The 13,062-nt window shown below is 35.9% G+C and overlaps 1 protein-coding gene across 2 annotated transcripts in view; it reads right to left on the bottom strand.

Moving 5' to 3' along the window:
* The window catches only part of INTU (inturned planar cell polarity protein), a gene marked incomplete at its 5' end in the record, with an annotated part of 47,852 nt that overhangs the window by 11,507 nt on the left and 23,283 nt on the right, over positions 1-13,062 (bottom strand). For both annotated transcript variants that reach the window (XM_082760122.1, XM_082760121.1), the window contains 6 exons: positions 95-148; positions 3,554-3,743; positions 4,847-4,924; positions 5,522-5,611; positions 6,455-6,573; positions 11,106-11,309. In XM_082760122.1, the coding sequence (XP_082616248.1) occupies positions 95-148; positions 3,554-3,743; positions 4,847-4,924; positions 5,522-5,611; positions 6,455-6,573; positions 11,106-11,309 (735 nt within the window). The remainder of the gene's footprint in view (positions 1-94; positions 149-3,553; positions 3,744-4,846; positions 4,925-5,521; positions 5,612-6,454; positions 6,574-11,105; positions 11,310-13,062) is intronic.

Here is a 13,062-nt window from a genome sequence, read left to right on the forward strand (position 1 = left end):
TGGATGAGTTTGTAGTTAGTGCTTTTTTAAGCTACTGAATATGAGCAAGGTAAAGGGATACTGTGCAATGCAAATAACTAAGACAAATGTTTACCAGTTCTGCAAAATCAGCTGCTTCAAGGTCGCTCAGTGCTGTGTCAATTTCCATCTGAAATATTTAAACATTTTAATAGACTCTTCTAACACATTAATTTACAATATCAGCATATTCACTAATAGATAGTTCACTTTATCTTGCTAATCTGAGAAGATTAGGATTCACATGTACAAAGTGAATGGAGAAAAATTGCAGTATCAGGTATCAGGAACACCTCAATTTATTAGATTAAAGAAATATTCTTCAATTGCTATGCATTTCCCTCTTTGAGACTAAAATTTCTCTGCTTGCTTGCCTTCTGACCCGCTGTTCTGTATATAAAGGAGATGTCCCTTATTCCAGCGTGGTTTAAAATATGAGGCCTAGTGACTACTCCTCGAAGGCTAGAGACAACACAGAAATCTGGCAAGCTACTATATCCAACTGAGTTATTAGACAAATCTTTTTCACAATACATTTGGTTTTTGTTTCTATGGAATTCTGCAGTACTTTCTCATACATTAGCTCTGTTCTGCTTATACTGCTCTATGCTTTTGCATTTCTCTTACTTCAGGAGGTTAGTTAACTCAAATTTTACTAAAAATACTTTGCTTTAAAGAATATTGTACTAGCCACTGAAGTTCACGACATAAATGTGCTACTAATGAAAAGAACCTAAACCCACCATGACAAACTCCTTGGGCTATATAAACAAGCTGACTCTAATTGAAATACAGCCAGTTTTGCAAACAGAAATGTCAGCTACGCTGTTGGCAGTCAACAAACTAACCAACCTCTCAGCTTTTTCCCCAGTTAAGATATAAATGGCTTTCTGCCCAACAAGCAACTGACATTTGTATTCTCCAAAGAATACACAAATAAAAAGATCTTCACTAAAACTTATGTTGCAGAAATTTCCTCTTTTTTCTAGGAAAAAAAAAATAATTCTTACAGATGTGGATGATCTAAGGTAATTTTGGAACCCCCTGTTCATATCATACATATAAAATAAAATACATTGTTTTCTAAATTCCTGGAATTTTACAAGAAAGGAAGCAACCTGAAAGCTAAGGTAGAGAACAAACTGTTACAGTCTCTCCCTGCAGAAACGTAAGAGAGAAGAAAAAAAGCATGGAGGAAAAAAGACATGGAGAAAAAAAAAATTGTCACCAAATAGCACAAGAAAATAAACATGTCATTTCCTGTGTAAGAACATGTGACAACGGAGATACACTGAGTTACATTTCTAATGTATATTAGACTGCAGATTGGCCATATTCCACAATTACGTATTGCATAAACATTTTATTCCCCTTGGTTATGGAGCATGGATTTTGCAAGTGAGTGGATGTGTATGTTACAGGACTATGTGCACCCCCCTAGATTTTTCACTTGGATAGTAGATATAACTCCGGAGTTATGATATACAAGTAACTTTCTTGAGACACTCAGGGAATACACACTTCTGTAGCTGCAACATACATAACATGTAGTATAAATGCAGCAGTTGGACTAAATTCTCCCCAACATATCCAGCACGTTTAGCAAAAATGTATCTAAACAGATACCATGGGGCAAGGGAGAGAGAACTAAATCATTATGGGTCTGCTAACCAAGTCAAAGAAGACAATTTGTATTATGGAGAAAGGAGAGAGAAGTCTGCACTAGCAAACAGGAATCTGTTTAGTAATGAATGGCACTCAGTGATGCATAGCTTGCAATGTCCATGGCAACTTTTATTAATGAACAGTAGCAAGCCTGAAACAAGTCTGGAAACCCTGTCAATATTCAAGTTGAAAGACTTACCACTTATTCCCTCCCCAGAAAGCAGACTTACAAAAATCATACACAAGGTCTTCTCATTAAACATGCAATTCAGAAAGCGAGGTAAGTCTTAGTTAATAATTTGCTCTTTATAGATTCTTTATTTGAGCACACCACTGCAGAAGTAAGGTCATTTGAGCATCCAAACTCAGTCCTCTTGCAGAGCCATTCTGAGAAGAACTTGTAATTTTCCATTGCACGGTGTCTTTACTTTCATGGACAACAGTGAAGATTGTTGCAAAGTCTCTTTCCTGTTACTCATTAAATAAGTTTAGGTAACAGCTTCTGGTCAGCTCAGATCACAATCGTTGTCTAATAATTAGTATTAACCTTAACTGTGTTAGCCACAAACATACAAATATTTTGGGTCTTTCCATGGAAGAAAACTCCCAGCTTAAAATTTTCCAACTGTTTCATCTGCATTAAATCATGGCAAATAGTTACTAAAGAAAACAAACTCTAGAAGGACGGCACTAACATACCCTTAACATCTTTCCAGCTTCATTTTTTTTCTGCTGTGAAATTTAGTAAAAACACATGCTGACATAAATATGATATGCAAACAACTCTTCACATGATATGGAAAATAACTTCCTAACTGAAGGGTTGAAAATACTTAAAAATCATGAAGGTAAACAAAACATGATTCCCTAGATTCACTAATATTCACTGGAGGATGGAAAATGAAAATGCAGTAAATCTTTCTTTCACTCATTCTAAACCCTGAAGTGAAACCTGAAAATCTAAGGGGTCCACCCTGCCTTACTACAATACCTGATACTTCCGGAATATAGGATAATATATAAATTAGTAGGAAATTGTCATTACAGTATGTGCATTGTATGGAAAGTAACCTTCTCAACAGGAACTTGACTAGATATTAGAGTTTTATATGTTAATAAGACTGTTTTAAATAGAAAAGAGTAAAATTTCAAAATGTGTCTGTCTCATTGAAGACCAACAGATTTTAGCTACTTGGTCACATGTTTAGTCCTTGAATGAGGCTGCATTTCATTAAATACCTACAGTATAGACATGCCTGTTTGAGATGGTCCCTTCACTTCAGGCTGTCTTCATAGTTAGAGTCCTCAGCCATGATTCATCTAATACTAAAGCAAAAAGCTGGACTAGAACAAGTGAATTGCTGAATTTTCCCCATTCATTAGTAGGAAGAGATCAGGATTAGCACCTCAACTGTAGTTCTATCACAGACTGAAGAAAAGGTGAGATGATTGCTACCCCAAGTCACACTACTGAAAAGAAAGTAGGTGCAAGGAATATCCGAATGTTTAAACTAGTTCTAAGAACTAAGAATGTTTAAACTGGTTCTAAGGACCCCACCAAACAGTTAAGAAATGTCACATCAGGCACAATAGAAGAAATAGAAAAACAGAAGAAAAATAGAAAAGAAAAGAAATAAAATAGAAGAAAAGGAAATCACCAAACTACACTCACAATAGCATTCTGTTTCCTCTGGAATTGACTCCATACTTCTAAATTTAAATAAAAGATCCTGGAGGAAAAATGGTGGCTTTGGATGGGTAAAGCACATTTAAATTACACGATGACACCAAATGATATATGCAAGACCTGAGTCAATTTTCTGGCCTTTCATGTATAAGTTTTTCTGAAGAGATGTGAAAACAAGATTACCTTGATTTCCTGAGGCAATGTCAGCCAGCGCAAGCCTGGGAGATTGTCTAAGAATAAGGCACTGAAGGTATCATTGTATTGAGCACTGGAGCTGGCATTTGAGTTGAATCTTGCAGGCTGAAGTGCTCGCTGGAAGAAGAGGTTGAAAAAATGATCCAGACGAGAAACATTTTCCACCTGGCAAAAAGCACTGAACAAACATGAATTCCAAGTTAGAATATCATCAAGAAATGTATAGCTTGTTTATATAACCCTCTATTCTATATAAGTCTTTTTACAGCACAATAATACATTTGAATTTTTTAACATTCACTTTAAACAAACACCAGGCCAATATGCAGACAGTACATACATACAAAGATGACGCTGCCTGCCTAGCTGAAAGCAGTACAGTATTATAGTGGATATCTGAGAGCAACATAAGATGAGGCAATGATCAGATTCATCCTTTCAGAAATTCAGATTCTTCTTTGTCTTTATTTTAATAATTTAATTACTTTGGTGTGCTAGACATCACTGTATGACTTTCCTTCAGAAAGTATAAAAAAATTCTACATTTCTAAATAGTCTGCTATACTTAACATAAAAACGACCTACTTTACCCTTCATATTCAAAGCTAAATGTTTTCTGAGATGCATTTAAATAGCTGCAAGTATAGCAAGGGTAAGTTGCTCATAGTGAAGTGACGTTAAAAATGCTGTAAGAAAAAGATACGGCTTGATATTACATGTGATTATTCTTTCTATATTTCTACATTTCTCTGTGTTGAACAGCACAAAATATAAATGCTAGGATTTTCTCCATGGCATACACACTTACACCCTGAATTGAATGCAAGCATATGAATAGCCTACCTTGGCAATTTTATTTAGGTTACAGTCAGACTGAAAATTTTCTGGGTGATTTCCAAATGCAGAGAACTCTGCCAAATAAAGTTGAGAAGTCTGAAGTGTTTATTTTATTACAAATATAACACTGTGATTCATATGTGCGTTTTACAGACAGTGCTTTAACACATTTGCAGAGTGCTGTTGACATCTAGAGTGACATTGGTTATGTGAATGATTTAACCTAATCAAGGACCAAATTTTCTGAAATAACAGAGACTTTTTAAAAAGAGTCTTACTAGTGTTAAGACTGAAACAAAAAGTCAAGAACAGAATCCTGGTTTTGTGCAAAGGTGAAGGAACATGCAAAGAAAATCCATATAAACATTAAAAAAAAAAAGCTTTTTCAGTGAGCATCAGTTAAAAACTAGTGACTGAAAAGAAAATACTTTTGAAATAACTCACCTGTCTAAAGAGCTGTACATAAATTTTAAGGTCCTGACAACATTTTCCAACATGATCCTTAACTGGGAAAGTGGCACACTAAAAAAAATTTCAAACATACATCTATGTTTATAACATCTTTAACTACCGTCAACACACATAGGCATCTTCTGAAGAGAGATGCATTCATAACTAGTGATAGATTGCAAGCAAAATATACTTTATCGTACTGTATAAGAATTTTCCTTTGAGTGATTTGCCCATGACCACACAGACATAGTAGTAAAGCTGGAAAAAAAAATCTGCACTTCTTGCCTCCTAGAACACATAAATACCTAATACTACTCTTGTTATTCAGTAGTCTCTAATTAGGACATGACTTTAACAAACACTGAAAATTACTGTTTTACAGTTTATATGTATTTCTGAGATGTAATGAGAACTCATTCCCTTCATAAGGAGTAAAAAGGAAATTGTAACAAGGTCTATATAAAAGATGTGTACAAAGTTGATCCAAGAAGTGGGATAGCTGCTATAAAATCTATGTATACTAAAAAATCTATGTATACTAAGAAAAGTATACTAAGAAGAGTACATTGTAAACCCTCCCTTTCTTGCTTTTTGATAGGAGAACAGTACAATTTGAGGACTGTACTTGAGAAAAATAAGGAAAAAAAAGAAATATTTAAAACTCACTTTTCTTCAGGAAGGCCAATTACAAGCAACTTGTCACATTCTTTCCAGTAAACAACTTGAACCAGTTTTTCACATAAGAAAAGGGAGGAACTAGAAAAATTAAGCCGGGAGTATTTCCATTAACAGTATGCAGTTATAAAAGGTCACCATTAAAGCTGGAATGATTTATATGTATTTTAGATACAAAGTCTTATGTTCATGTAAAGTAACAGGCATGCAACTGGGCTAGATAATTACATTAATTATTAGAAAACTCAAAGACACTCTTATTTCACTTCCAAGTAAGAGGTCAAACCAGTACTAATACACACACACTGATCATAATTTACTCTTCTGACAGAAAAAGCTTCATAGAAGAGCTGGGCATTTTCTATTATATTTCTTGAAAAGACGAAACAGTCGAAACAGACGAAACATAGAGACCAGCAGAGGTGCTTTCATATTTTGAGAATTCATCTAAACATGGGGAATGGAGAACTTAACAGGAAATGTGATTTGAAGTCATCATGGATTTCTGTACTGTCTTTCTGATAATACTGCACGTACAGATCATCCATAAATGGATTGACTTGGTTTTTTTCAGATGTCAAAAATGCTTCTATAGGAGAGAATTCCTATTAATAATGCACAAGCATTTAAAAGTGGTAAACACACCTCAGTGCCAATTCATGTGACATTGCAGTAGAATACTGGTACATGTAAATGATCAGCAGCTTAGTAGCTGCTGTTAAGAATCAATCTGCATTGTAGCGATCGCTAAATTAGTAACATGCTTTTATTAAATAGAATTTTTTTAAGCACAGTTAAAGCACTGTGCTAAAACTTCTCAGCCAAAATAGCAAGATAGCAGCACATGACCCACGTACATTGTTCTGTACACATACATATAAAATATTAGAAGTAGTAATACATAAAATTTCAAAATACTTTTACCTGATAATCTGGGTACCAGTAACACTTTCCAGTATGTCAGAGAGCGTGAGAAATATTCCCCTCACATTTTTGAGTTTTTGGGATGCTTCCGATATGGGGTACTGATAAAGAATTTCTTGCTGTGAACAAAACTAACTGTTAGTTAAGCAAAGCAAACACAAATAAAACAAACAAACAAAAAGTTTTGTTTTGTTTTTTTTTTTTTTTACTGGTATCATTTATATATATATATATATTTTTTACATTTTTGAACATTTGTTTTGATATCAAAACAAGCAATGCATGCTTGGGCTTACTGGGAAAGTTCTAAAACATGAATGTTTACAACAATTTAATTTCTGCTTTATAGAAAGGTAGGACTTATTTTGAATCACTATCATATGGAGAAACATAAAATGACAAATAGCACTGCCACTGAATTTTATGGTTTTAAATACATTGTTAACAAATCAGATTCCAAGAGATTGCTAACATTTGTATAGTTCCTTAAGTATTTAAATTGTGATTTAAGAGCCCATCAAGAGGACAACTCTTGAAAACCAACACATAAGAATATAGGAATCCTCATCTCTCGCTGTAGCCCTACCTAATCACCCTACATCTACAGCAAAAAAATAAAACTGAGGTATACATTCAAATAATGTATAAAACCATTAACAGTTCTATCACAAAAACACAAACTATCATCATATGCTTAAAAAGGTCAATCTTAAACTGAAGTTCAATAAACACAAATATTTGTAACAGTTATTTATATTTTTCTAACTAGTTCTTTAATATAATGCTATTGTATTAAAATAATTTTAAGTATGCTGCAAATTTTTATATTATTTAAGGAACTGTAACAATAAAGCAGTAATAAGTGAACTACTTTTGCTTTCTGCCAAATCATGATGGTCAGAAATAATCTGTATAATACTAAGCCTGTCCAATGCAAAGGGGAGGCTAAATTATCTTTCTACACAAGCAAAAGAAACACCAATATGATTAATCTTGCTATTTTATTGCTCAGTGCCAATATCCATTAGAAAATTTTCCTTCATCAAGATTAAAAGTATATAAAGTTTCATTGTAGAAGGACCTGGCAAACTCTTCATTCTTATCCAATTTAATTAGCTCTATTTTCAAATACTCATTAGTAGCACAGATTTTTTTTTTCTTAAGTCAATCCCTCAGCAGGAGAAAAAAAATGCCATTTTCTAATTACAGCATTACAAAGGGCTAGAAAGAAAACATTCTGTCTTTTCCACTCCTTCCTATGAACTGGGGCCTTTACGCAAAATTCATTTGAGAATTCTCTGAACACTTTCCCAGGGAAAGAAAAGACAACTGCAACAAAAGGTCTTAGATGCATCATATATATACACAGTAATGAGTTGTTAGCAAGGTTCAGCACATACTTCCATACAAGATCAGCTGTCTTCAGAGTAAGATGAAGAATACCATTATATCCGACAGCTTAGAAGCACTTTTCGTTTGTTTGTTTTTTAAATGTGAACCCTCCCCCAACCCAAACACCCAAAACCTGGACAGAGTATCTAAATTGAAGGCTTAGCCTTTAACTTATCAGCTGCCCTTTTATTTATTTCTGTTTTCTTTATTTCTCAAACTCAGCCTAAATTGTTTGTTTTTTTTTTTTTTTTTTCACTCAGCACAGTCTTGACAACAAACAAAATGGATAAAAGGAATTGTGTCGTAACGATGCTGACTAGATAAAAAAATTCCTACTGTCCTCACAGTACACTGACAAAAGATGCTTTAAATTGCACCTTATACGAGAGTAAAAATAAATTACAGATTAAAAGAACGCTATAAATTCTTCAAGATTCATTTAGAAATAATAAAAATGGAGTGAAATGCTACAGGAAGCCCAAGTGTCTGTAAGAACGAAGATATCTCAACAGCCTACTCAGTAACACCTACTTTGCACACGTACTAACCACGTGCTACCAGTAAAACTGTCATGTAGAAGGAATACAAAGGCCATTTCTTCTAAAACATGGTATCACCAAAACCAGTTCAAATGCATAAAGATGTTGTAACGTCTGCTGGTGCAAATAACGCATGTTGGTACAAATAATGTATGTTATAATCATAACACCTACCTGGAATTAAAGCATAAAAGACAAGATCAAACTTTCTCACTACACACATGCTAACGTCCTAAATACTTTCCTTTGTGACTGTCAGATTGAGTTTACAAGTCTCAGAGATCATTAATTTGATCTTTGGGTGCCAAAGGCTCACAAGTGGAAGAATTAGTAACTAGCCCTAGTTGCCACTGTTTGCAAGGATGTGATCTGCATACGGTGCTTCCTTTGGATATGGGTAAAGAAACTTAGTAAAGGGCCATTATATTTTTCGATTGTGCAAGATGGCGTGGGTGTATAGTAATTCAGTGCTAATTTGAAATACTGTAAACTAAGTCTGGAAAAGTAAATCTACAGGATAAATGTCGCTTACTGTATACCGAATGAAACTAAAGACAAATGCCTCGGAGAAGCCAGTGGTCTTTTGTTAATATATGTTTTAAAGAGCTCGATTACACCAGCAGAGCATATCTGCACATTAGAGACTATCTGGGGCTACATAACTGCCAAGACTTATCGGGAAACAATTCTTCCACAGTGTGAAGGGAGAAAAAGTGCAATATGATCCCTCTTTTACCTCAGCTCAACATTCTGACTTAATCCTGTTTCTAGGGAGAAAGTAGAGAAAGAATGGGGCAAGAAAGCACTGTTCCATTTACTCTGAAGTGCAGGTGTTACCATTAGGCATTTGCATATCTATTTACCTTGCAACAGGGGAGACAGAGACCTTGATTTCTTTATTTTTTTATATTTTAATATTTCATAAAATTTATCTAAAGACCAATGTTTTCTTGGTCACTTAAGTCTACAACAATTGCCCACAGCTGTTCCACACATGTAACATTTATTTAATTCACAGCTAAATGAGCTTTTTTGTTAATTTTTATTACAGGGAAATACCAAAGCAGAAAAATACCGTGGCTTTGTATGTTTTAATGAAAGCAGTCTCAGTTGTGTGTGTGTGTGTGTGTGTATAAATCACAGAAAGAAGGTTCTATAAAATTTGCAAGAGTTTGATATAATTTCTACTGAAGGTACCTTCTATGAAAACCTATAGTCTCTTACACAAGATTGGAAAGAACTGCAAACCAAAGCTTACAGTGTCAGTATGTAGCTGCAATACATAATGAAGCACACGTTACCTTAAAAATATTAGGGTTAAAAAGCACATGATTTATATTACAAAGTCGAGTACTCCAGAGTTATGAAGTACTGGATTTATGGCTGCCTATTAAGCCTTATTTATACATACTCATCTGTCCATCATCTTCTGCTCTACACAAGACTGGCATCTTTCAGAAAAAAATAATACAGACAATGTCATGCTAAATATATACAAAATGTCTCAAAGTTGCACAAGCAGCCATAAATCTGTCATTTCCTAGCTTTCACACAACTGACTCTGCAAACTATACAACATTTTTAATGGTATCATAATATCATGCAATTTTCTAGGGTTCTCCTCCCTAACCCTGTCTTTAGAAAATAAACTCCATTATGTGTAACACTTTCTCTATAGTAGATCAAAGCAATACTGACTTCTATCAGTTGAAAAATAGTATTAAAAAGCTAAAGACATCCCAGAGAAGGGATGGAGTGCTGCCTGGATCTGACTAATTAGGGGAGGGAAAAAGAACTGTTTGTCTTCTGCTCCCCACTCTGTCACTGTCCCACCAGTCCCCAGAGACTGGAAAAAACTGTTTCATTTGTTACCTCCACAGCACAGATAATATAAGTCACTGGGGCCTATATTAAATCTGAGGAGACTCTACGGACGGGGACAAGAGTCTTTTTCCAACGTCTGTTTCTGAAGAGTCCACTTTGGCCATTTGTCATTTTCAGGCCAAGCTCAGCCCTCCCCACGGTTCTGTGCCTGCCCTGCATTCTGACCGGAGCCTTTGTAGCTATGGCTACGCCAGGAACAACATCCACACAAACTTACAAAGGGTTATACATACACTGGCACAAGTTTTCTGAGGAGCATGAAAGGAAAGAGCAGTGAAAGGGAACTTTATGGGACAAAGAAAGAGTACTTGGGTAGCTCAAAAAATGTTGCCCATGCAAGAATCAACAGTTGGCTGCAAGCAGCAGACATGCAAGCAAGAGTCTTCTAAGAAAAGGCACATTAGCATTTCAAAACAGGAGGCACTAGACAGATTATGTATGAAGGCTGCCAACTGCTCCTGCTGGGGAAAAGCTTTTTTTGATTAGGAGGATTTCATACTTCAAGTTTGAGAGGTGCATTGAAAACGTCACAGTGAGCTTTTGGGAGACAACAATGAACTTCTGAATTTGCCTCTGCTTTCTCTGTTAACACCTGGTCTGTTCTTTCTATCAAGACATTCAGTACTGCCGAAGTGATTTCAAGCATAATTAGAATTTGCCAGCAATGATGCTGCCCCCCCCTGGAATTTCAGGCCTTGTTTCTGTCAAAAAAAGATATTTGGCAGGCTATTCAAAATGATTACCAGGATTTATTTATTTTTTAATACCAACAGACATAACATTTGCTGTTGTCAGTTTTTATCTTTCACCTTCATTTTTCTTAGTTTGCAACATACCTCATCCTTAGATGTTTCAGAGTCCAGTTTCAGTGAGAGGAACATAACAATATGAGGCACATCTCGTGTCGCCTGTTGAAGGTCCGCGCTGTCTTCCCCCCACAAAAGCCGAACCAGGTTGTTCATACTTGACTGTGCCCGCTTGCTCCTTTGCTGAGATGTTCCTTCAGGCTCAAATATTGATGTTTCAAATGTGAGTTTTACCTATGAAGATAATTAATCAGTGTGAAAATGATGCTGTACTTACAATTACATTCTAAGATCAGATGACAGAGACGTAGTTTTAGCCATTTAAGAGATGGCTTTTCTAAAGGCAAACTTCTCTGGCACAGTGGTAAGTTTTTGTAAGCATACATTCAAGACAAAAGCATTCAAAAATTGCTGCTGTCTGAGGAAAAACAATTATACACGCAGTGTTACATAACCATTTATTATTAACAACAAAGCTAGCTATTACATGCTCTCTGAAAGATGCGAGTAAGCATGTGGTTTGGGGTGTTTTCATACTCAAATTTTACGGATTTGAGAATGGAAAAATATACTTACTGCTCTGGGTTTGTTTGAACACAAAACCTATTATCACCATCTTTAAACATACACAATATTTGACTTCTTTCAAAACATCAGCCCTTCCATAAATATATATCCTCAAGGCTCCTTCATGACCATTTCTTTGCTGTTTTGAGCACACTGACAGATACAACTGCACAGGAAAATCCATTTACATTGGACAGCAAAAACCAAGTAGGCCCACTCTCAGTTCCTCATTTCCTATGTTTTTATCCAAGATGGTTTGTCTGCTTTCAAGTATCCTTAAAAAGCTTGTGGACTGGGAAGTTCTAAGCATCATGTGTCACACCAAATCCTGATTGTCTTTGAAGCCAGTGAGTTTAGCCTAGTGATTAGTGCAAAGGTTTCTTTGTTCCCCAGTTGCAATCAATCTGAAAAGCCTAAGTAAAGGCAATTTATACGTTTAAATATAGATACTTTTATATTTTCATAATTGTGTGTATGTACACACTTTGAAAGGAGTGCCAGCAAGGAATTGCAATGCTTTAAAAACACCCACTGCCTGTCACTGGATCTGAGAGCAGTGCCATCATCAGCTCTTCAAGCTACAACATTTGTGTCACTGGCTGCCTCCTTCCCGTTCCAGTCTACTCCCTCCCGACACTACTCATTAATCTTTCCTCGCCTATTTTGGCTGCTATCAGCCTCCTCCTCTTTTCTATTCCTGTTCTTTGGAATGGCACCGCACTCCATCATGCTCTCCTGCCACGTGCTACCACTTTCTTTTCTGACTGCAACTCATCCCTCACTCTCTCCTCATCATTTCAGTTTCAATTCATTACACTGCATATTAACAGGACTCAAGGAGCAGCAACATCCAGCTAAGAGGCAGTGGCTTTTTAAGACCCAGTAACTTGATCACTCACAGTTGTAGAGATGCAGGTTTCCTTCTGCAGCATTCTGTGACCCAATTCTCTCTTCGTCACTCCATCTGCATGTATTTCAGAGGATTTTGTTCATACCCTGTTTAACTTTTTGCAGATTTCCTCAAGGCTCAAGAGCTATTTCTCTTAACTTCTACTACATCTTGTCTGTGGAAACTTATAACACTTAGGCTACAGTTCCTACACTAATGATGCACAGATGTAATTTTTGCTGTAGTCTATCTTTTGGTCTCACAAACTAAAAAAATCTCAGTCGGTCTTGTCTTAGAGACATAACCATATGGCCCCCCAAGCAAGAGCTCAAACTAAATTGGGCCAAACAGAACCTCAACTCTCCCTCCTCCTGCAGGGCTCCATGCTGGCTCCCCCATCACTGTGTGCAATGCCGCACTACTCGGATGTGAAGACACTAGATTTGCAAGAACTGTATCTGTAACGTGGCTTCCAGTTCCTTTCCGAGTCTACTTAACTCTATATAGCAGCCAGAAGCACGACCTGTTCTG

This window comes from Aythya marila, assembly GCF_965140915.1.
Source record: "Aythya marila genome assembly, chromosome: 4".
Lineage (NCBI taxonomy): Eukaryota > Metazoa > Chordata > Aves > Anseriformes > Anatidae > Aythya > Aythya marila.